General features: G+C 43.1%; 1 protein-coding gene across 1 annotated transcript in view; it reads left to right on the plus strand.

The window, feature by feature from the left end:
- Positions 1-24,927, plus strand: part of sema3b (sema domain, immunoglobulin domain (Ig), short basic domain, secreted, (semaphorin) 3B) — a 95,074-nt gene that overhangs the window by 54,322 nt on the left and 15,825 nt on the right. Inside the window, exons 2-4 of the mRNA XM_060930873.1 lie at positions 5,621-5,892; positions 6,090-6,247; positions 9,818-9,880. Of these exons, the coding sequence (XP_060786856.1) occupies positions 5,763-5,892; positions 6,090-6,247; positions 9,818-9,880 (351 nt within the window). The 5' untranslated portion in view covers positions 5,621-5,762. The remainder of the gene's footprint in view (positions 1-5,620; positions 5,893-6,089; positions 6,248-9,817; positions 9,881-24,927) is intronic.

Raw genomic sequence — 24,927 nt, forward strand, 5'->3', positions numbered from 1 at the left:
ATGTGACTTCACACTAGGCAGAAGTAATACAGCTCTAATACTGCAAAAACATACAAAAAAATCAATCTAAAATGGGAAAGAGCTGTTGTTCGATTGATTGGACAAACAGATTTAACAAGAAATCAGAGCTTTCTTTTTACAGACTGCTGAAACTAAAGAAAATAGAAGGAAAAGAGAAGGAAAATGAAGGCAGTACAAATATTCATAAATGTTTATTAAGAAAAGGCCTATTTGTTATTAACTTTTTGATTTTTTTAATCAAAGGAATATTTTAGTTAATGTGCTATTGTATTTTACTCCAACCTTTCCAAATGTGGGAAAATAATTACTGTTGGCTACTAAGAAAATGAAACTAAAGTTGTTGTTTTTTTTAATTTAACAAAAGGATATTTAAGTTGACAAAAAAATAGGAAAATAAATGTTGCATTTTTTGAGGAATCAAATTTTCTTCATTTATTTTTTTTTCAAAAATATCACAAATTGTTACATGCCTGTTTTAAAGGCCATGACATATCACAATAATTCTATTCAGAGAAACTCAAAGTCAGGTTAAAAGCACATGCACAGAGAAAGTGACGAATGTTGAACAGTTGTACATTCAGCATCAGCGCATTATTGAGATCTGTGTTGAGTAACTGGATATTATGTCTAAATTAGCTGACTGAGAAAAATGATGGACATATTAAGTTCCTATGTTTTGCCCTTTTCGTGTTCCTCCTATGATCCTGGATTTATGAGACATCCTGTAAAGTTAGAGACAAGTGACATTAAACAGAAGACATCAAAAGTTTATATCTGAAGTTTCCAGAAGACGTCTTTTTGGTGTGTTCTCGCTCATACTTATTCTCTCACTTTCACAGCTATATTGATGTGGAGGGGTTTCGTCCCAGGAGTTTGAAATGAATTGTTTCATGTGTGTGTGTGTGTGTGTGTGTGGCTCTAGCCTCGGCTCTAATGAAGACGTATTGTAAGGCAGTGGCACAGGGTTTAAGGAGCTGTGAAGGACGGAGGGATGCACTCGTTTTTCTCTCAGGACTGGAATGTTTCTGCCTTACCCAACCACACCTGCCTTTGTCTCTCACTCTGTGTGTGTGTGTGTGTGTGTGTGTGTGTGTGTGTGTGTGTGTGTGCTTTACATAGAACAACACTCTCAGATACCAACAGTTTGTGACAGAGTGTATTTGTTCTGATGTGTGTGTGTGTGTGTGTGTGTGTGTGTGTGTGTGATGCATTATTTATTAAAAAGTGTGTGCAGCTAGTAATTGTGAAACAACACTTGACTCAGAGGGATACTCAGATAGAGGAGTGGTGGAAGTAAGTGTGTGTGTGTGTGTGTGTGTGTGTGTGTTAGTGGTGTAAAGAGGACTGCATTAGGAAGTGCTGAATATGCAGCATATGTACGCAGCATAGCCTCTTTGTGTGTGTGTGCTACCGCATTAGGGAGCACGCTATCTATATTCCGTTAAGTCAGTAGGTCGTCTCTCACCTCTTCAGTCCTGCAGATTAAACCTCTTTAATATTCATCACTGCAGCTGTGTGTGTGTGTGTGTGTGTGTGTGTGTGTGTGTGTGTGTGTGTGTGTGTGAGTCAAAATGCTTTTGGCCTTGGTCGTTGCTGTAATGGATGAAAAGATTGCAATTTATTCCCCCTCTTCTAGCCTTGCAAGCATGGGTGCACAGACACACTTTATATGTTGTTACTGGTGAAATACTGTTGATATACAGCTCTCTTTAATGAAAAGAGAAATGAAGAGAAAGAAATGGACATCTGCTTTTCCTTTAATGAGCCCAAAGGGAAAAGGCAAGAGAGAAATAGAGGGAAGGAGGGAAAGAGACTGGGGGATGTGGTGGGTGAAGTGAAAGAAGGATAGAATGGAGAGCAATTGAAGAATGGACAAAAAGTGATGCAAGTAAAGACATGGACAGATGGAGAACGAGACCCCAGGATGAACAAAGGAAAACTGAACTATGGGCAAAGAAGAACAGGATGGAGTGACAGAAACTGTGGAATGGAAAGTAGTTGGAGAAATGGAGGAAGAGTAGAGTGAAATGAAGGGATGGAGAAATCATTTGGAAGCTGCTGAGGACTGGGGGAGTGAGAGAAGTGAAAGATGGAGAAAAGGGAATTAAGTTAGGAATGGTGGGATGGATATGAAGGATACAAAGGGATAGAGGGATAAGCAGTGGTATAGAGGGAGAAACAGAGGAATGAGAAAGGAGAGAGAAAGATGGAGAAAGAGAACTATGGATGGAGAGAGAAGAGATGAATGGAGGGAGAAACAGAGAAATGGGACAGAAAGGTAGAGGAAAAGGAAAATGGATAGCAGGAGAAACAGACAGATGGAGGGGGAAAGGTGGAGAGAGAGAAATATGGATAGAGTGAGAACAGATTAATGAAGGGAGGAACAGAGAGATGAGGTAGAAACGGAGATACAGAGAGATAGAGTGAGAAACGGAGAGATGGGGAAAACAGAGGAATGGAATGAGAACGAGATGAAAAGAGAAACAGAAGATGGAGAGAGAAATGGAGAGATGGAGATGGTGGGTAAAGCAAGAGAAGGATAGAATAGAGAGTGATGAAGGAAGGATGGAGGAACCTCTCTGTATATGCAAAAGAAGATGGAGGTAGGGAGGGATTGTGTGCGTGTGTGTGTGTGTGTGTGTGTGTGTGTGTGTGTGTGTGTGTGTGAGAGACTGAGGTCTGTCACCAGCACTGTGGCCACTCTGTCCATTCAGTGGTTCAAGTGGCCATTCTGTGGCAGAAGTCCACGACTGGTGGCTTAGTGTGTGTGTGTGTGTGTGTGTGTGTGTGTGTGTGTGTGTGTGTGTGTGTGTGTGTGTGTGTGTGCTGGAAGGCTATTATCAAATTGCTCCACCTAGTTTAATAGAAGGCAATGAAGAGGCAACAGCAGTAGCCCATTTGTGCATTCCTGAAAGTGTGTGTGTGTGTGTGTGTGTGTGTGTGTGTGTGTGTGAGAGAGAGAGAGAGAGCATTTGTGCATGACTGAAATAATCTGCCCTAATATTAGTTGGACACATCGGGAAAGAATGTTATGAATGAAGAGAAAGTGAGCTTGAGAGGCGTTTTAATGACAGTGTAATATTAATAATACTGTACTACTGCGTATAAGCTTAATTAATAAAGATTCTGGAAAACTATCATCAGAAAAAAATGATGCAGAGAATTCTGAACATATGAGTAAATAGTAATCATTAAAATGAGCAGATCTGTGATTAACTGGTGTCCTGTCCAGGGTGTGTTCCTCTGTCATGCCCAGTATATCTAGGATTCACCACCAAGGTGGATGAATGAAGGGACATCAGCAGATAGATTAATATTAACAGTGGTGTGTTATGGCCTGATGCAAGACAGTGTATTATTTTCATATAACAGCACATGTGTCATTCAATTTATACCATAAATTTCATTAATTATCCGCACGTCATACTGATTAACTGTTTATAGTTTGATTAAATGCTGTGGAACATCCATGAGACAAGTTAGTTCCTGTTATTACTTATGTTATCACAATGATAAAAAGTCATTCACTCAGCAACAACTCTTTTTCTCCTTGACAAAAAAAAAAAAACAACCACCCAGTTTGACATTTTACAGAGAAACTCCTCCGTCCAGAAGACTTTCCCATGTTCCCATGCTGCATGCTGGGAATCTTTACAAAGCACTGTGACTATTACAAACTGCTCACATTCGGGACTCCTTCTCTAATTGTCATATGAACATCTTCTAACAAAAAACACTTAAATAAGGTGTTAAAATAAAACACCTTTTTTATTATATTAAATATACATTATTATATTTTATTATGTGCGATATACCTACTTATACGTGCAATATCACCTGTGTAATACACTTATGTTAACTGTATATCTGCAAACCTGTTAATTTATGCAAATTTGTTCATTTTTATCTTTAAATTTGTAGTTTATTTCTTTTTATACGTACCTTTTTTGTATACTTAGTACTTTATGCACTACTCCTTCACTGCCTTATCTTTTTTTCTTTCTATATTTTGGTGCTTTTTTGCTGCTGTAACAATGTAAATTTCCCCTTGTGGGATAATAAAAGGCTATCTTATCTTATCTTATCTTATCTTATCTTATCTTATCTTATCTTATCTTATCTTATCTTAAAACACATTTATTATTCGACTCAGATTATATCAAGTGAACACCCTGGGAATCAAATTTGAGAATTTAGTTGGACTGTGGTATAATTAAATAATATTGGCTGGCATTGAGTCTTCGATTCGTTCAATATGATGCTAGCTGAATGGAATATATCTGATATACCACAAAAAAAGCCAGCCACTATTATTATTATTATTATTATTATTATACATTCCTTTCGGGTGTTCAACACGTCTTTCTCTTTCAAAATCCTCTCAAAATCTTCTGTATTTAATGAAGCAAACCTGGCGGCCATGATTGTTTACAAACTGTCACAGTCGCTTGCTAGCATGGAAGTTTTACATCTCTGACGTGTGACGTCATGTTGTCTTGACAACCATGCAATATCCATCCATTATCTCTAGCCACTTTATCCTGTTCTACAGGGTCACAGGCAAGCTGGAGCCTATCCCAGCTAACTATGGGCGAAAGGCGGGGTACACCCTGGACAAGTCGCCAGGTCATCACAGGGCTGACACATAGGCACAGACAACCATTCACACTCACATTCACACCTACGGTCAATTTAGAGTCACCAGTTAACCTAACCTGCATGTCTTTGGACTGTGGGGGAAACCGGAGCACCCGGAGGAAACCCACGCGGACACGGGGAGAACATGCAAACTCCACACAGAAAGGCCCTCACCGGCCGCTGGGCTCAAACCCAAGACCTTCTTGCTGTGAGGCGGCAGTGCTAACCACTACACCACCGTGCCGCCCCAACCATGCAATATCGTAAACCATATTCAACACTCATTCTACATTGGATAGAGTGGCGTAATACATGTAGGATATGCGATATGGTAACAATATTGCATGCTATCAAACCAAATGAATGAAACCTGTGAGAAGGGAATAGAACACGTTTTTATTCCATCGAAAAAGTGTTCTGTAGATATAATAATTATCAGTAATTCATCCTACTTTTGTTTGTAATCATTTATTATTATTTAATTAATAAATAAATAAATGAATGAATGAATGAATGAATGAATGAATCTCATGCTAGACAGGAAAGAATGTGAACCATAAAGTTTTCATTTTCAAGGTAGAGTCCGTAATTTGATCAGTTTAATGCTGGTTTAATTTCATTTAAACTGCTGTCAATAAAATATCTGCTTTGAAAAAAAAAGCTATTTTTGTTTTCATGCCAGACTGAGTTAAAAATAAATGAATGAATCAATGCATTTTGTTAACTACCAGCATCCAACCAATCAGACCAAGTGTTCCTGCATGCCTGTTAGTTCAGAAAGCTCCACCTCTTGCACTAGCATTCAGGCTTTAGAGTGATTTGTGGGCGTGGCTTTAGATGGAACACTATATAGAGTGCTTTGTATGCTTGCATTTGGAGTTTCAAACCAGATAGATTGAGATAACTTCAGCCAACATTGTTAGCTATGCCTTAAAACCTTTCTCTTTCTTTTTTTTTCCAGTTCTACAATCGGATTGTCCAATCTGGAACATTCAGAAACCCGATCACGGAAACCACTGCCAAAGCAACAGTGCAACCAACCAATCTCCAGTGCATCCATCACCTTGAAGCCCATCTCTGATCACCATTGAGCACATGTGAAGATGATGATGACTATGATAGTGGTGGTAATGACTGTGATGCTTGGCCTCATCAGTGTTAGCTCATCGTTTGGTGGATCTGCAACTTCTACCTCTTCCTCTTCTTCACCAAGGATGAAGTTTACTTATAAAGGTGTGTGTGTGTGTGTGTGTGTGTGTGTGTGTGTGTGTGTGTGTGTGTGTGTGTGTGTGTGTGTGTGTAAGAGATAGTGAAAGAGAGGGAGATGGTTGTTAACTTGTCTCACTTGCTGTGCATGCAGCTGTCCTATTTTAGCTTTCATTTAGAAATCTGTACATATTTATGAGTAATTGTATGCATCTATGTTTCAGAACTACAGCAGTTTAATGGAGTGAAGCGGTTTGAGTTGGACCGTTCGTGCTGTTTTGGATCACTCCTACTGGATGAAGAAAGGGGACGGCTCTTTGTAGGAGCACGAAACTACCTGTTGTCGCTCAGCCTGGACAACATTGCCAAGCAAGAACAAAAGGTAAACACTCTTCTACTCCTACTGACATATTACACGAATAGCAGGCGTGACAATTAGCTGAAGAGTTGAATCAGATCTATTAGCACCAAATTCTGCAAATGTGCTAATAGGTTAATGCATGCTGGAGAAGAAAACAAAAGAAGGCAAAGGGGGTGGGGGGTTTAGGAGTTAATGTGCAACACAAATGCTGAATATAACAGAAAATATGTTAAAAGAAAAAGAGATAAAGAAAATTACAGTAAATGGTACCATCAAGTGATAGTATTTGATGTGTTTATGGTTATAGTTTAATTTTGCACATCTGAATAATGACCACATGACCTAGCTAATGACCTCAGCAAACACACGCGGGTTTGGACAAACCATTAATTCATTAACTCGACCATCAGAAAAGTGAATGCTCAAGGGTTCTTGGCCAGTCCCATGTTTGGGTTGGCTGGAAATCTAATTAACTAAAACGTGTTAGTGGACATAATGTATCCCAAATGTACATTTACCTACTTAATGCATTTTTTAAAAAATCTGACTAATGAATATGTTTTTTAGCAGTGGCTGTAAAGTTTACTTGATGGATCTCTAGAGATTAGAAAAATAATGGGGCTTGGGAATGAGTGCCAAATTATAGTCAGAGGTAGGCAGAGTAAGCAAAAACTGTAGTCAAGTACAACCCCAAATCAGAAATAGTTAGACGACTCAATTTCGTCGAATAACTGTTAAATATACAATATCAAGTACTGGTTCAAACAGGTCATAGCTCTCATCTCATCTCATTATCTCTAGCCGCTTTATCCTGTTCTACAGGGTCGCAGGCAAGCTGGAGCCTATCCCAGCTGACTACGGGCGAAAAGGCGGGGTACACCCTGGACAAGTCGCCAGGTCATCACAGGGCTGACACATAGACACAGACAACCATTCACACTCACATTCACACCTACGCTCAATTTAGAGTCACCAGTTAACCTAACCTGCATGTCTTTGGACTGTGGGGGAAACCGGAGCACCCGGAGGAAACCCACGCGGACACGGGGAGAACATGCAAACTCCGGACAGAAAAGCCCTCGCCGGCCACAGGGCTCGAACCCGGACCTTCTTGCTGTGAGGCGACAGCGCTAACCACTACACCACCGTGCCACCCAGGTCATAGCTATAACCCAAAAATATCACATCTATAATGGGGGGGGGTTCCTTAATGATGTACAAGGGTAAGTCAAAAAGTTCTAAGACAAATGAAAAAAAATGTTATTTATGAAAATAACAAAGCTATTTCTCTACATATCCTCCATTTAAGTCTAAACACTTCTGCAAGCGATAATTCCTTCGTTGTATTCCTTTTTTGAATTCTTTTGAATTCCTTTTGAAATTATAACATCTGTCTTAGAACTTTTTGACTTACGCTCGTATTCCCAAAACATTAAATCTTTTTAACTCTATATTTTTGTGTTCGTGATGTGTTCTATGATGGTCTTTAAAATTGAGGTTGCATAAAATGTATACACTCTAATAAAAGTTTGTCCATTTTATATCGCTTTTTAAAAAAAAAAAGATTTGTCTGTGGGCGGCACGGTGGTGTAGTGGTTAGCGCTGTCGCCTCACAGCAAGAAGGTCCTGGGTTCGAGCCCCGGGGCCGGTGAGGGCCTTTCTGTGTGGAGTTTGCATGTTCTCCCCGTGTCCGCGTGGGTTTCCTCCGGGTGCTCCGGTTTCCCCCACAGTCCAAAGACATGCAGGTTAGGTTAACTGGTGACTCTAAATTGACCGTAGGTGTGAGTGTGAATGGTTGTCTGTGTCTATGTGTCAGCCCTGTGATGACCTGGCGACTCGTCCAGGGTGTACCCCGCCTTTCGCCCGTAGTCAGCTGGGATAGGCTCCAGCTTGCCTGCAACCCTGTAGAAGGATAAAGCGGCTACAGATGAGATTTGTCTGTGTTGTCCTCAAGTGGTTAAATAACAACATATGCAAACAGGCGCAGTGATCCTAAGCTTGTCTCTGCTGTCAGACATTTTGTTAACCAGTGTGAGTGCAAATGCCACATCCATAACACTGGAATTGCCCAATTCCAAAACTGAAACTATTGGATTCTTGTTTGGTCGCTTGCTAATGCTAGTTAAATATGTTGCTGTTGAAAAAAGCAATTTGCACTACTTGTTTTTAAAGGCGTAAATTTAGCCATGGACTCCAGAGAGTGAATCTTGGGCTGTGGCATGGATTTGAAGGTAAAAATGCAGCAGAATAACTACATACTTATTAGAAGAGCTGAGACCTATCAGAGTCAGATCAGCTTATATTAGCTTAATGGGAGACTGACAGTACAGTGTCTGAGATGTAGAGATAACTAAATGATGTGACAGCATAAATACAGTACACCATGTATAAAGACATGTTTGAGTGTCTTTCTTTTCACTTACCTTATAGCCATTAATCAGTGTGTTTGTATCCTGAGGCTCTGCTGGCCCTGGAAAAAAGCCAAGATGGGAGACTTAGATAAAAGGAATCCAATGGAAAACTATGATTATTATCCAAAAATATGTCTGACTGATAGATGAGCTTTTAAGTTGTCTGTGCTTTTCCAGAATGCAGTGTGTACATATTTAGTTCTGTGTTAACCACAAGGGAGAAATGCTGGTTCTAGTTTAAAAGTGCAAAGATGATAAGTGTTGGTTTAAACGGGTATTAAAGGTAATCTTTGCAGGGCTTCCAGATGATACCTGATGACTTAAAGGCAATAAAGGCCAGTGTGCTGGCGAATGAGCGAGGGATTTTCATCTCCTCTAGAGTGTAAAAAGAAACATTAGAGATGAGGTCGCTGCTGAGGGCAAGAGTATCGCTGTCTAGGAAGAATACATGCATTTTTTTTCACAAGTCATGACCGGCTAGTGGCCTAGTGGTAGATTGTCCGCCTCTTGATCGTGAGTTCTATTCACAGTCGAGTCATACCAAAGACCATCATAAAAATGGTACCTACTACCATCTAGCAAGGCACGCTGCAATACAGATGCGAGTAGGGGAGTTAAACTCTCGTGGTTACCAGAGGACTGGCCCCCACTGTAACCCTAGCTATGTAATAGGCGAGAGGCCGAGGGCTGCAGAAACGGAGATCGGCGCCGCCCGATGCGCCATATGGCACGGGAAGGACTTTAGATTTCTTACTATCCTTGTAAGGACCTTGGATTGGCAGTAATATTAATGGAGCTAATTAACAGTATATCAAAATTTAACCCAGCAATAATCTCAGTGTGCTTTTTGCTCTTTTAGTTTTCGAAAATAAAAGATGCAGTTTTTGTTAAAAACAAGCATCTTTGCTTGTGGGGACCAGCCAAATGTCCCCACAAATTCAAATCTGGTAGATATTCCTATCACAGACATTGTTAGGCCGTCTAGAGTGTGTGTGTGTGTGTGTGTGTGTGTGTGTGTGTGTGTGTGTGTGTGTGTGTGCGTGCGCAGCCCCTGGTTGTGTTTTTAACAACAGGATATCCAGATCGAATGTCCCTCTAGCTACTGGACAAGTCAAACCCTGCCTAAGTCATGACCTATTCCTTAACCCCTGCCTTTCTCTCTCTCTCTCTCTCTCTCTAGATTTACTGGCCAGCACCTGTGGAGTGGAGGGAAGAGTGCAACTGGGCAGGAAAGGATATCAATGTAAGATTTTATCAGTTACAACATCTTGCTTTCTCCACTGCAGTGCTATGGTCCAAACTATCCAAACTAGCCTGATGAACTGAATCAGTACCAGATCTGACCAGCTGAGGTATTTTACTGCATAAACATGAGTGGAGTGATACTGACTGACACAACACTGAACCTGTAGATGAAAACAGGGCACACATCGTGTTGAATCATTTCATCGTCACGCCTATGGCACTACACATCCATCCATCCATCCATCCATCCATCCATCCATCCATCCATCCATCCATTATCTGTAGCCGCTTTTCCTGTTTAGGGTCTCAGGCAAGCTGGAGCCTATCCCAGCTGACTATGGGCAAGAGGCAGGGTACAAGTTACCACGTCATCACAGGGCTGACACACAGAGACAAACTACCATTCACACTCACACTCACGGTCAATTTATAGCCACCAATTAGCCTAACTCTGGAGGAAACCCACGCAGACACGGGGAGAACATGCAGGGAGAACCTTCTTGCTGTGAGGCAACAGTGCTAACCACTACACCACCATGCCACCCTCAAGATCATGATCAGGCTGACATTCAGAGCTCTTATATCAGTATCATACAAAATCCAAACTTTTTTTTGCCATTTACTATTGCATGTGAAGTGTAGGACATTCCACACTAGTTTAGAAATACATTCATACGATATTTTTTTTTAATAAGCTCATGCTCCTCTACCAGAGAAATATAGAACTAGGCTACACTTATACTGAAGCTTACAGAAAGTCAGCTACAAATGCACAGTTTTGTGGTTTTTAGTGATTATCAATTAGTGAAAAGTCTCACTCAGGCTCTGAATGTATATGTGTAAAAACCTGCTTAATCCAAGAGTCATCAATGGCAGCCCTTGGGGTCTGGACTCCAACACAGCTTGGTGGATCAACTCAACAGTTAATGAGCAGGATTAAGCACTATTCAAGATGGATTAGTTTTACCAGAAGAGGTTTGTATGGGATTTTGTAAGGGAATTTAGCCACCTGATTTGAATAGGATAAAATAAATTATCTATATAATTTCCCTCAATTGGATAGTCTGGACGTACTGTATACTGTATGTCAGAATTACCTGACAGGCCTGACCTACTCATCCAGGTAAACGTTGAGGTACAGCTTCAAATTCTTCAATCAAGTTAAAATACAACCTCCTAGTATGAAAGTAAAAGCATAGAAGGAAGAAAAAGAAAAAGATGCCTGTTAAGGAAAAATTAAATGACAATTTACATGAGCATAAAGACTACCAGCCAATCACGGGCGTCTGTGAGCTCATGTATGTGGAAGAGGGTGGATAGTGATTTCCTTACAGTGAGTTACACTGCCTTGTGATGCAGCAGTTTGAAGAGATACAGAAAGGGCAGATACTTAAAATACGGGGTTAATTACAGTATCAAAGTCAATGTTCTTTGTTATTTCCCACCTGAGGTGACAGTAATTGACAATTTGCTCCAAACTGATTGTGAGCTAATGTACAAGATGTTACTCAGATCAGGAAGAGAATATGAGTATCAGCATCAGAGTAAATAAAAATTAATTCCAATTTTAAAAAAATCTAATTTACTTCAGGGATGACACTAGGATTTTTTGTTCTGGGTCCAGGGACCCATGGCCAAATTGTGATCCCTGACATTTTTTGTGGGTCCCAAACATTTTAACAGCTTTCCGTAAGATTTCAAGTGCAAAAGAATGACTGGCAAATAAATTATTCTCACTAAACTTCAGTATTAACTTGCCTTTATTGGTGTTTTCATCTTTACAAACTTAAACTTTAACACACACTCAAAAAAGTTTGAGCAGAATAACAATTCAACCTTAGCAACAGTTGGAAAAGTTGGAACTTTTCACTAAATCCTTGCATGTTCAAAATATGGTGAGTCAGTGTTCAGAAGAAACTTGAACACCAGGTTGTCGTCATTATTTCCTGCAACGGCATTGCTGTTGAAAGATTTCTTTTGCTCTTTGAAAATCAAATTCTGCAAGTGGGGGTCCTTCAGTTGCGATTTTCAGTAGGTTGGCTGGGTTTTGCTCATTCAGTCTGTTTCTAAGGCCTGTCTTGATTCTGTCCTGGCATGAAAAGCCCCGTTCACATGCAACACTAGATACTGGACTTGTCAATGCAATATTAGCAAGAGTTGCAAAAGTTGGACACTGTTCACGGAGTCCTTCATCAGTTAGAAAAGTTTTGCTGAATTCCTGCATGTTCAAAAGACAGTGAGTTTTAAGAAGGTACTTGAATTGCAGGTAGTCTGCTCTTGTGACTCCTGGGTTGGTCAGTGGATCAACATTTCTGTCCCTACCAACAATCTTTTGCTGACCATAATGCTCAACCAGCTTGTCCAGAACATTCACTCCATCAGTAGCTATATCGGCAGCACTCTGGGGAAGTGATTGAGGGTTGACTACAAGGTCAAGAGTTTTACAGATATCTAGTGTCTCATTTGGACACCTCTCCTGAAGGTTTTCAATTAACTAACGAAGAAATGCTTGTCCATTATTAATAAACACTTGCATTGCATTATCACCTGCCTATTGAAGTTCTTTCTCACAATACAAACTCCCTGTGACCATCCATCCATCCATCCATCCATCCATCCATCCATCCATCCATCCATCCATCCATTATCCGTAACAGCTTATCCTGTGCAGGGTCGCAGGAAAGCTGGAGCCTATCCCAGCTGGGTGAGAGGCGGGGTACACCCTGGACAAGTCGCCAGATCATTGCAGGGCTGACACATACAGACACAATTCACACTCACATTCACACCTACAGTCAATTTAGAGCCACCAATTAGCCTAACCTGCATGTCTTTGGACTGTGGGGGAAACCAGAGCACCTGGAGGAAACCCACGCAGACACAGGGAGAACGTGCAAATTCCACACAGAAAGGCCCCCATCAGCCACCAGGCTTGAACCCAGAACCTTCTTGCTGTGAGGTGACTATACCACCGTGCCCCCCGACCACCTGCTGATTAAGTTCTTTAAGTCTAGGGAGGTTTACAAGATCTCCTTGCAAGTCATTGCAAAGTGTCCGTAATGTGACAAAAGTAGATGTTACCATGGGTTCCACAGATGACGAGTCAACATTTTCTCTTTGTAAGTACGTACTAAGCTTCATTAATGTTGGAAGCACATCCTTCATCATACAAGTTGCTGCAACAAATTTGTATTGCTTGACTTGCCTCAGGTATCCTTTAGCTTTTGCTGAGTTTTCAGCATCATTTTCAGCCGCTTGATTATGCAAACAGTCCAGAAGTGCCGACCAGCATTTGTAGATTGCCTCAACAGCATTGTGGAGTGACAGGCAACGAGTCGGGGCAGCAGGCTTCAAGGTTATTGGCTTCAATTCTAGAATACTTTGAATTTCACGTAGCTTATTATACCTTACAGCTGAGTTTGAACAGAAGTTAAAAATGCTTGTCAACAATGTTTGGTACTCATCAAACAACTTCACTGATTTAGCAGCCTGTCCACTACATAAAGCAAGTCTGTGAGCAACATAGTGAGTATGAACCAAAAACGGAGCTACTGACTTCAGTTGTATACCAACACCACTGTGCCGCCCCATCATAACAGCAGCTCCGTCACTTCCCAATCCCACAAGTTTCCTTCCACAGTCTATATCTTTTTCTTGCATGGACTCTATGAGAGCATCGTATATGTCAAACCAGCTACCGGATTTGGGATTCTATGACTTCCTGAACTATTTAATATTTGGACTTCTAAAGGCACACAAAAGTACAGATGCCTACTAATATTTGAGGCAGGTTTCGTGCATGGCGGAATGTTATGGGAAAGTCCAGATAAAGAAAAATGCCTCATTATGACAAAGGTAAGCTCAAACGTGGACTTCTAATAGTAATAAAGAAGTCAGGGCCTATAGCATATTTTATGGTGTTTAGCCGAATCTACATTATCAGTACATAACAAACATGCTGCTAGTCTCGCCAAGCATTAAGTCTCATAAAATATGCGTCCAAAGCCAACATCCAGATATACATTTTAATGTTGCACAGAGCTTTCACACTAACCTGACATAAAATGTTCTCCACACACACTGGGATGGTTATCATCCAGTCTTCCCATTTAACTGCAGCTCACCATTTTTCTCGTCTTTCTGGGTTCACTGGGAAGCAGTGAAAAGTTAAACTAGGCTTATCTCCACATCTGTTATTACATCCAAAAGCACTACAGGTCTCTGGCATTGTTCTTTTAGATGCAATTTATACAAGTTTATCTGTAGATGTTTGCTGAATTTGGCTTACAATCACTCGTGTACACTTGTGCCGGTCACTGGGAAGCATAAAGCTTGGCTGGCAACATGGCCACATAAACAAATCTGCAGTTGCAATGATGTCACATCATGTGACCTTTTCATTCTGTTCACTTTTGCTTTGCGTGTTAAACAACATAATCTAACAGATTTACCAAGGCAATCGGGAAAATTCCTCAAGTAGGAGCTCTGTGTCCTAGGACACATTAAAATTCTAATCGTGCATTTTTTTTTTTTGCCATTTTTGTGCATAAAAATGCACAATTTCCATGTTAACGTGATCCCTATCCTTGTTTCATCTCATCTCATTATCTGTAGCCGCTTTATCCTTCTACAGGGTCGCAGGCAAACTGGAGCCTATCCCAGCTGACTACGGGCGAAAGGCGGGGTACACCCTGGACAAGTTGCCAGGTCATCACAGGTCTGACACATAGACACAGACAACCATTCACACTCACATTCACACCTATGGTCAATTTAGAGTCACCAGTTAACCTAACCTGCATGTCTTTGGACTGTGGGGGAAACCGGAGCACCCGGAGGAAACCCACGCGGACACGGGGACAACATGCAAACTCCACACAGAAAGGCCCTCGCCGGCCACGGGGCTCGAACCCGGACCTTCTTGCTGTGAGGTGACAGCGCTAACCACTACACCACCGTGCCGCCCCATCCTTGTTTAGATTTTTATTAAAAAAAATTAAACTCATTGATCAAATATAAGTACTGCTCTGCAGTTACTTTTTTGACTTCCAGAGAACATAAATGCATTTGCAAAATTCGCAGATTAATCACTCAATTTAATGACAGCATTTCCCCAAGTGAAACTAATTGTGCTCAAACTGGCCATTATTAGATGTGTTAGATGAGGGAAATCACCAAATTGTCAACACTAGCTCCACAGGATTGGGATTGATGACTCTTGGTCTAATCCGATTTGTCTCAATGTTCTTTTGCTGATTCCATCTAATGTTGTTTCAGTGTATCAGCAGACTTTATTTCAACACCAACCTCCAGCCAAGTCAAACTTTTTATCATCGTATTATACGCAAAAATTCTAGTAAAGTCATGGCCTGATTGTTCTGATGGAAAAAAAGACTGATTATTGAATATGTATAATATGGATGTGTTTGGGTTGGGTGTGAGAATGTTAGAGAGTGTTCACCTCCCCTTCGTGTTACGGGTGTGTTTCAGGTCATCCAGTGTTTATGTGAACGTATTTGAGTGTGTGTGTGTGTGTGTGTGTCCGGGATGTATGCTGCAAGGGTTTTCTGACAAAAATCAGCTGATGATGAGATCCAAATGGAGTTTGACTTGGCAATTACACACACTCTCACACACACACACACAGGGTCCATATTCAGTGAGCTGACCCATGATTTGACCTGCATTATAAGTAGATGTGTGTGTCAGGTGACAAGAGAGAGATTTGGACCACCATGGAGAATAGACTTTCCTTTTACACACTCCTCCTGTCTTAAACTTCCCACACTATCAAAAATAGGGGTACAGTACGGTAGGAGTGTATTTCTGTTCCCCAAGGTATAATCTACACCAGTGGCGGCTGGTAGTCTTTCAAACAGGGGAAGCTGGTCGGTTACGATATTTCCAGATTTTAAAAGAAAAAACATCAATTTTGCCCATACTCTTGCCTCTGATCTGGCTGATTGTTGGCAGCATCACAAACTGTGAAATAACAGGTTCTTTTGGCCCATTAGCCTACTGTCCAATATACATGATGGTGGTGTTGGGGTGTGTGTGTATATTTTAACATTTTATATTTTAAAATTGTGGCATGTTGTTTAAAAATTGATCATTATTGAAAGCAGCTCTTTGTCAGGAACCTCAGCAGTAGAGCTGGGTGCCATACATTTCATTCAATGACACTTTCCCTATATTTTACTTATTTTGACTGAGAAATGTTTTATTGACAATTTTGATAACCCTTCACTTTTAATCCAGGTCTGTAGTGTGAAATGTTCTCGGCTGTGTTTTTGTTTAAAAATGTTTTCCAAATTGTAGCTGTGTTTAATTCATATCCAGAAAAATATATATTCCAATATAATATACTCAGCATAAACATTTTAAATAGATTCTATATTTTTGGTCCATCCATGACATATTACTAAAGTAGCCTATTTACTGTTGTTGATGTGGGTCACTTGCTGTTAGCCAATTCACTTTCTCGTACCAGGAGAGCTGAAAGGAACGAGTATTATTCCCTACCTTTTTCACCAAGTCAATTTGAGGCGTTGGTCTACCCTGCTCTTTAATTTTAATTTTTTCCTCGAAAGGAAGACTGGCAAATGGCTTCGCCAAAATTAAATCAGCAACGCTTGGCATCCATGCGCAGCTTTCTTGCTAGCTGACTAGCCCCCTCAAGTTCAAGTTCAGTCACTCAAATAAACGACATTTCTGGAACTAAGATAGCAAACTTGACAACACTATATTTACAATGAAAATATATACAAACTAAAAAAGCTGGTAGAAACCGTATGTAATGAATGAAATCGAAATGTAAGCTGACCTCTTACAATACACCACAGCACTTGCGAATCTGCATGGGACTGAACTGAGATTCACCGCTGCCTGTCTATAGTTGAAACGAGCTGTCAATCAAAGAAAATATCCGGCCGCTTTCACCAATCACCAGTCTCCTCGCGGAAACTGCCATGTCCCTCCCATGTGAGGCTCGGAGTCCGTGGGCGGGCATTTTCACAGTATTTGTCCAATAACCATCTTACATTTTGATATTGAAAAGCGCATAGCTCCCAAATGCCATTGAAGTGCACTGAGGCTGGGAGTCCGTGAGACTCCGTGGGCGGGCGGTTTCGCAGTATTTGTCCAATAATCATCTTGCATTTTGAGATTGAAAAGCGCATAGCTCTCAAATGCCATTGAAGTGCACTGAGGCTGGGCTGCATCGCGCTGTCACAAGGGGGAAAAACTCACGCACACATTAAAGTTATAAGGGAATGATTTCGCAATGTAGTGGGTTGAGCACATATATTTCTATGATTCTGGATCTGAAATAGCAATGTTATAAGGTCGGCTATAACATACCAGTAAGCCTAGCGCAATTCATCCTACACGATGTTTGTCATTTTTAGAGGAGGCTGAGCCTCCCTCATTGTCTTAGAGCAATCGCCCGTGATCTACACTAATGTACCCCACAGGGCTCAATATTGGACTTCTATGCATACCTTTATAGGGCCAAAAACGTACATACTGTATATGTTCCCAATCAGTATATAAATGGTACAAATGAGTACCTTAGAGGGTCCTGCCCCAGCGACAAGCCGTTGTACCCCTAAAGGTACAATAATGTACTTTGTTTTCTGAGAGTGCAGCTACATCTCAGTTTATTTTATTATTTTTCTTTTGCTGAATCTTACGCTAAGAATCTAACTGGCTTCTCTCTCTCTCTCTCTCTCTCCTTTCAATCCCCAAAATCCCTGTTTTGTCTCAACTTTGTGAGCCTTCTTTTCTTTCTTTCTTGCCCTTTTCTCTTTCTTCTCTGATAGTGCAATTACTCATGCTTCCAAACACAGAAGGAAGTGTGTAGTCTCTCTCTGGGACTCTGGGATATCAAAGGGTGACATTACAAAGTTAGAAATCGCATGCACGCACAGTCATTCATTATTCTGATATCCTATTAGCACTGTAAGGTGACTCATCCTAAACGGCTCAGTTGGAATGAAGATGATTGAATTACTTCCCAAATATAGATGTGTGTGTGTGTTTCACTGGCTTGATACAAATCTGCACTGTGCACACTCTACTTTGTGCAATTAAAATGAAAGCGCTATTTAAACTTAACGGTGTAGAACTGTATAAAAAAATTGCTAATTAACTCAATGACAATTATACCCCTTTTCACAAACAGGAAATGAGTTCTTGAACTGGTTCCGTTCAGGATTCTTTGAACCTTTGTGCCAGCCTACATTTTCACCATTAATTTTGTGATGTGATATATATTATGGCTGGGAAACCATTACAGCTTGCGCCAGTTACAGTGGTCCCCTTTGTACCTAATCTGCATATCTTTGAATTGTTGGGGAAGCTGGAGTGAACCAGAATGGAACCCATTCCCTGTTGGTGGAAAAGGGGTATTAGATGATCTGTTCAGGTTCATGTTAGTGAGTTTACTTATATGTAAATTTTCCCAAAGCTCAAGTAGGATATGAACTTTTTTTTTTCTCAGACTAACAGGCTTTTATGAATACCATATCTCACATGAAAATGCTCCCATAAGAAATTTACAAATTAATTTATTCCTATCCTTGATAAACAAGGCCCAGTGTTAACACTTGCACTAACTGCAATGATGTTACATGCACAGTTCTCTCCATACTTCTAATAGGTTTTAATATAGTATATTATGCTAATTTTTTTTATCTGACCACACCCATACTTCCCCACACATACAGTACTAAGTCACAAAACACACATGTGCAGAGATATGATGCCCCAGTAACTGATTTTGCAATTGGTTTTAATCAGTTTAAATCTCTGGGCTTAAGTCATTATGAGCGAGGTAAGGAAAATATTCCCTAATGCCAAAAAAAAGTTATCATGATTACAATATTATACCATCAAATTGCCCATGGGGTGACTGGTATAAATGTACTAGGAGGGCCAAATCCACCTGTGTTTCACAGATAAACCACATCAATATGAGTTTTTATTTTGCCATCCACATCAGATTATTATTCATCTCATCTCATTATCTCTAGCCGCTTTATCCTGTTCTACAGGGTCGCAGGCAAGCTGGAGCCTATCCCAGCTGACTATGGGCGAAAGGCGGGGTACACCCTGGACAAGTTGCCAGGTCATCACAGGGCTGACACATAGACAATTATTCATGGTCAATTTAGAGTCACCAGTTAACCTAACCTGCATGTCTTTGGACTGTGAGGGGGAAACCCACACGGACAACATGCAAACTCCACACAGAAAGGCCCTCACCGGCCACAAACCCAGACCTTCTTGCTGTGAGGCGACAGCGTTAACCACTACACCTCCGTGCCACCCTCAGGTTATTATTATTATTAGTAGTAGTAGTAGCAAAAGTCACAGGTGTAATAAATGTGAATGGAGTTGTTGACTCATCATTTTTCCTAAAATGCATTTGGTGGGGAAACTGAAAATAAATAGGTTCAACACACATTGTCCAAACAAAATCCATGTTACACAAAAGGACAGAGAACCCCTACCTATCTATATATTTATTTATTCATTCATTTTCACTTGCATGAAGAGGAGGCGGCACAGTAGTGTAGTGGTTAGCACTGTCACCTCACAGCAAGAAGGTCCTGGGTTCGAGCCCAGTGGGGGCCTTTTTGTGTGGAGTTTGCACTGAGTCTCCCCTGTGTCTGCGTGGGTTTCTTCCGGGTGCTCCAGTTTCCCCCACAGTCCAAAAACATGCAGGTTAGGCTAACTGGTGGCTCTAAATTGACCGTAGGTGTGAATTGTTCTTTGTCTCTATGTGTTAGCCCTACAAAAATCTGGCAACTTTTCCAGGGTGTACGCCGCCTCTCGTCCATAGTCAGATGGCATAGGCTCCAGCTTGCCCGTGACCCTGCACAGGATAAGCAGTTATGGATAATGAATGGAAAGGTTAGAACCTTTTGGTTTAAATTCGGTACCCTGTAGGTCATTATAGACTTGAAACATTGTTGTTTTTTTAAATTTGTAATTAAAAATGCAGCTGCCTGTCTGTTTTTCTGTGTAATAATTTGCGCACATTATCCTTATTATGATAATATAATGCATTGTACAGCCCTAATCATTTGACTGTAAAACCACTGAGAGATATTATTATCATGACTGATATTGCTATTCCAAATTAATATTTTACTGTACAGTATCTCCATGTTATATCACCATTATACTGGTTTACGTTTAGTGTTTCATGGCTTCGTAAAACATGCAGTCTCTGCTCGACTAAGCTATATTAGCTACATGTGCACATTCACACGAGGATGTAATGCTCGGTATAATATAAAGGTCAGAGGTTAAAGTTCATGTATCTAATTTAGTAGAGCTCAGAGGCACACCCATTATCTCTCTGTGTAAATCAGTGACTGACTCTTTCCTCGTTTCTTTTGTTGTGTTCTTTTTCCTCTCCCACTCTTTGTTTAATTGCCTCACTTCAAAAGCTCCAGTCTTCTAGTCAGCTGTGCCCTACAGACAGACAGACAGACATGACACAGAGTTTTCCCAACCTCTTACCCCTTGCTAATTGCAAGCTATAAACCTATCAAATAGAAAAGTGGGAGGACACAGAAAGAAGAAAAGCAGAGAGAAAAGGAGAGGGACCCTTTTATAGAGACAGTTTGTCTTTAACTTAATTGGCTGACGATGTGTCAAAACCCTTACACACACACGTGCACACACACACACACACACACACACACACACACTGCATAGGGAGCAGTAAGCATGTGTGTGTGTGTGTATTCATTCTTAAGCCAGCGAGAACTTTATAACCTTATAATGCGATAATAATTATAATATATTAATCATCCAATACAGTTCTGTCACACAATTCCACCATTAAACTATGTTCTGGGGAAGAAAATAAATCAAGCTTCACAATGGCTGCTTTGACGGCATTCAGCTCTCTGACATTTTTGTCAATTTTTAAAGATTGCCATATTAATACCACACCAGAGAAATCGGTAAAGATGAGTATCGTGTTTCGTCTCGTCTCGTCTTCTTCCGCTTATCCGGGACCGGGTCGCGGAGGCAGCAGTCTAAGCATGGAAGCCCAAACTTCCCTTTCCCCAGACACCTCGGCCAGCTCCTCGGGAAGAACACCGAGGCGTTCCCAGGCCAGCCGAGAGACATAGTCCCTCCAGCATGTCCTGGGTCTTCCCCGGGGCCTCCTCCCGGGGGGACATGCCTGGAACACCTCCCCAGGGAGGCGTCCAGGAGGCATCCGAAAAAGATGCCCGAGCCACCTCAGCTGGTTCCTCTCGATGTGGAGGAGCAGCGGCTCTACTCCGAGCTCCTCCCGAGTGACTGTGCTTCTCACCCTATCTCTAAGGGAGCGCCCAGCCACCCTGCGAAGGAAACTCATTTCAGCCGCTTGTATCCGCGATCTTGTTCTTTCTGTCATTACCCAAAGCTCATGACCGTAGGTGAGAGTCGGAACGTAGATCGACCGGTAAATTGAGAGCTTCGCCTTTTGGCTCAGCTCCTTCTTCACCACGACGGACCGGTAAAGCGACCGCATCACTGCGGAGGCTGCACCGATCTGCCTGTCGATCTCACGCTCCATCCTTCCCTCACTCGTGAACAAGATCCCGAGATACTTAAACTCCTCCACTTGAGGCAGGACTTCTCCACCAACCTGGAGAGGGCAAGCCACCCTTTTCCGGTCGAGAACCATGGCCTCGGACTTGGAGGTGCTGATTCTCATCCCAGCCGCTTCACGCTCGACTGCAAACCGCCCCAGTGCATGCTGAAGGTCCTGGTTTGAAGAAGCCAACAGGACAACATCATCCGCAAAAAGCAGAGATGAAATCCTGTGGTTCCCAAACAGGATTCCTTCCGGCCCCTGGCTGCGCCTAGAAATTCTGTCCATAAAAATTATGAACAGAACCGGTGACAAAGGGCAGCCCTGCCGGAGTCCAACATGCACTGGGAACAGGTCTGACTTACTGCCAGCAATGCGAACCAGACTCCTGCTCCGTTCGTACAGGGACCAGACAGCCCTTAGCAAAGAGCCCCGAACCCCATACTCCCGAAGCACCCCCCACAGAATACCATGGGGGACACGGTCGAATGCCTTCTCCAGATCCACAAAGCACATGTGGACTGGTTGGGCAAACTCCCATGAACCCTCGAGCACCCTATGAAGGGTATAGAGCTGGTCCAGTGTTCCGCGACCAGGACGAAAACCGCATTGTTCCTCCTGGATCCGAGGTTCGACTATCGGTCGAATTCTCCTCTCCAGTACCCTGGAGTAAACTTTCCCTGGGAGGCTGAGAAGTGTGATTCCCCTATAATTGGAGCACACTCTCCGGTCCCCTTTCTTAAAAAGAGGGACCACCACCCCAGTCTGCCACTCCAGAGGCACTGTCCCCGACCGCCACGCGATGCTGCAGAGGCGTGTCAACCAAGACAGCCCCACAACATCCAGAGACTTGAGATACTCAGGGCGGATCTCATCCACCCCCGGTGCCTTGCCACCGAGGAGCTTGCAAACCACCTCAGTGACTTCGGCTTGGGTAATGGACGAGTCCACCTCTGAGTCATCAGCCTCAGTCTCCTCAGTGGAAGACATGACGGTGGGATTGAGGAGATCCTCAAAGTATTCCTTCCACCGCCCGACAATGTCCCCAGTCGAGGTCAACAGCTCCCCACCCGCACTGTAAACAGTGTTGGCAGAGTACTGCTTCCCCCTCCTGAGGCGCCGGACAGTTTGCCAGAATTTCTTCGAGGCCAACCGATAGTCCTTCTCCATGGCCTCCCCGAACTCCTCCCAGTTCCGAGTTTTTGCCTCCGCAACTGCCCGAGCTGCAGCACGCCTGGCCTGCCGATACCCGTCGGCTGCCTCAGGAGTCCCGGAGGTCAACATGGCCCGATAGGACTCCTTCTTCAGCTTGACGGCATCCCTTACTTCCGGTGTCCACCACCGGGTTCGGGGATTGCCGCCACGACAGGCACCGGAGACCTTGCGGCCACAGCTCCGAACAGCTGCGTCCACAATGGAGGTAGAGAACATGGTCCACTCAGACTCAATGTCCCCCGTCTCCCTCGGAAGCTGGGAAAAGCTCTCCCGGAGGTGGGAGTTAAAGACCTCCCCAACAGAGTGCTCGGCCAGACGTTCCCAGCAGACCCTCACCATACGTTTGGGCCTGCCAGGTCTGTCCAGCTTCCTCCTCCGCCAGCGGATCCAACTCACCACCAGGTGGTGATCAGTTGACAGCTCAGCCCCTCTCTTCACCCGAGTGTCCAAGACATAGGGCCGGAGATCAGATGAAACGACTACAAAGTCGATCATCGACCTCCGACCGAAGGTGTCCTGGTGCCACGTGCACTTATGGACACCCCTATGCTCGAACATGGTGTTCGTTATGGACAAACCGTGACTAGCACAGAAGTCCAATAACAAAACACCACTCGGGTTCAGATCGGGGAGGCCGTTCCTCCCAACCACGCCCCTCCAGGTGTCACTGTCGTCGCCCACATGAGCATTGAAGTCCCCCAGTAGCACAATGGAGTCCCCAGTCTGAGCACCCCTCAGTACCTCTCCCAGGGACTCCAAGAAGGCCGGATACTCTATACTGCTATTTGGCCCGTAGGCACAAACAACAGCAAGAGCCCTCTCCCCAATCCGAAGGCGCAGAGAGGCGACCCTCTCGTTCACTGGGGTAAACTCCAACACATGGCGGCTGAGCTGGGGAGCTATAAGCAAGCCCACACCAGCCCGCCGCCGCTCACCATGGGCGACTCCAGAGAAGTGGAAAGTCCAGCCCCTCTCGAGGAGCTGGGTTCCAGAGCCCAAGCTATGCGTGGAGGTGAGCCCGACTATCTCTAGCCGGTACCTCTCAACCTCCCGCACAAGCTCAGGCTCCTTCCCCCCCAGCGAAGTGACATTCCATGTCCCAACAGCCAGCCGCTGTGTCCGGGGATCAGGTCGTCGAGGCCCCTGCCTTCGACTGCCACCCAATCCACATTGCACCAAACCCCTACTGCTACCTCTGTGGGTGGTGAACCCACAGGAGGTCGGGCCCACGTCACCTCTTCGGGCTGAGCCCGGCTGGGCCCCATGGGCAAAGGCCCGGCCACCAAGCGCTCGCATGTGGGGCCCCGGCTGCGTCCTACCGGGCGACGTCACGGTCCTGGATTTTTTCTCCATAGGGGGTTTTTGGTGAACTGCTCTTGGTCTGGCCTGTCACCTAGGACCTGTCTGCCTTGGGAAACCCTACCAGGGGCATAATGCCCCCGACAACATAGCTCCTAGGATCATTCAAGCACACAAACCCCTCCACCACAATAAGGTGGCAGTTCTAGGAGGGGGAGTATCGTGTTATAATGTGAAAAATTTTCTTGTGATAACTTGTATTGTAACAATATGAAAAGTTTTACGTTATAAGGAGATAAGTTGGTCTTGGGCCAAAGTAGGACTTAATCAAATTGTGTAAATGAACCATATTCTTCAGTTTATCCGTTCTCCACACACACAAGTTTCACATTAAAGTCTAACTAGACAGGGACACTCTAACGAGTGCAAACCCCGCCTTTTCCCTATTAAAATACATTGGGCAAAAATTTCGAAGTTCTGCCATGACCTTGACCTTTGACCTTTGACCTCCAAAATTTAATGGTTTCCTTCCTGGATGATTGGCAACACATGTACAAAATTTGGTCCAAATCGATCCATTGGTTCTTGAGATATCTTGCAGACACACAGACAGACAGACAGATACACACACACACAGACTGACGCAGGTGAAAAAAAAAATAACCCCTCCGACTACTGTCGGCGGGGTTAACAATATAATTGATCTTGTTATAACGTGAAACATTTTGCTTTATAACAAGGTACATTATCACATTAGGGCGGCACGGTGGTGTAGTGGTTAGCGCTGTCGCCTCATAGCAAGAAGTTCCGGGTTCAAGCCCCGTGGCCGGCGAGGGCCTTTCTGTGCGGAGTTTGCATGTTGTCCGTGTGGGTTTCCTCCGGGTGCTCCGGTTTCCCCTAGTCCAAAGACATGCAGGTTAGGTTAACTGGTG

This window comes from Neoarius graeffei, chromosome 10, assembly GCF_027579695.1.
Source record: "Neoarius graeffei isolate fNeoGra1 chromosome 10, fNeoGra1.pri, whole genome shotgun sequence".
NCBI lineage: Eukaryota > Metazoa > Chordata > Actinopteri > Siluriformes > Ariidae > Neoarius > Neoarius graeffei.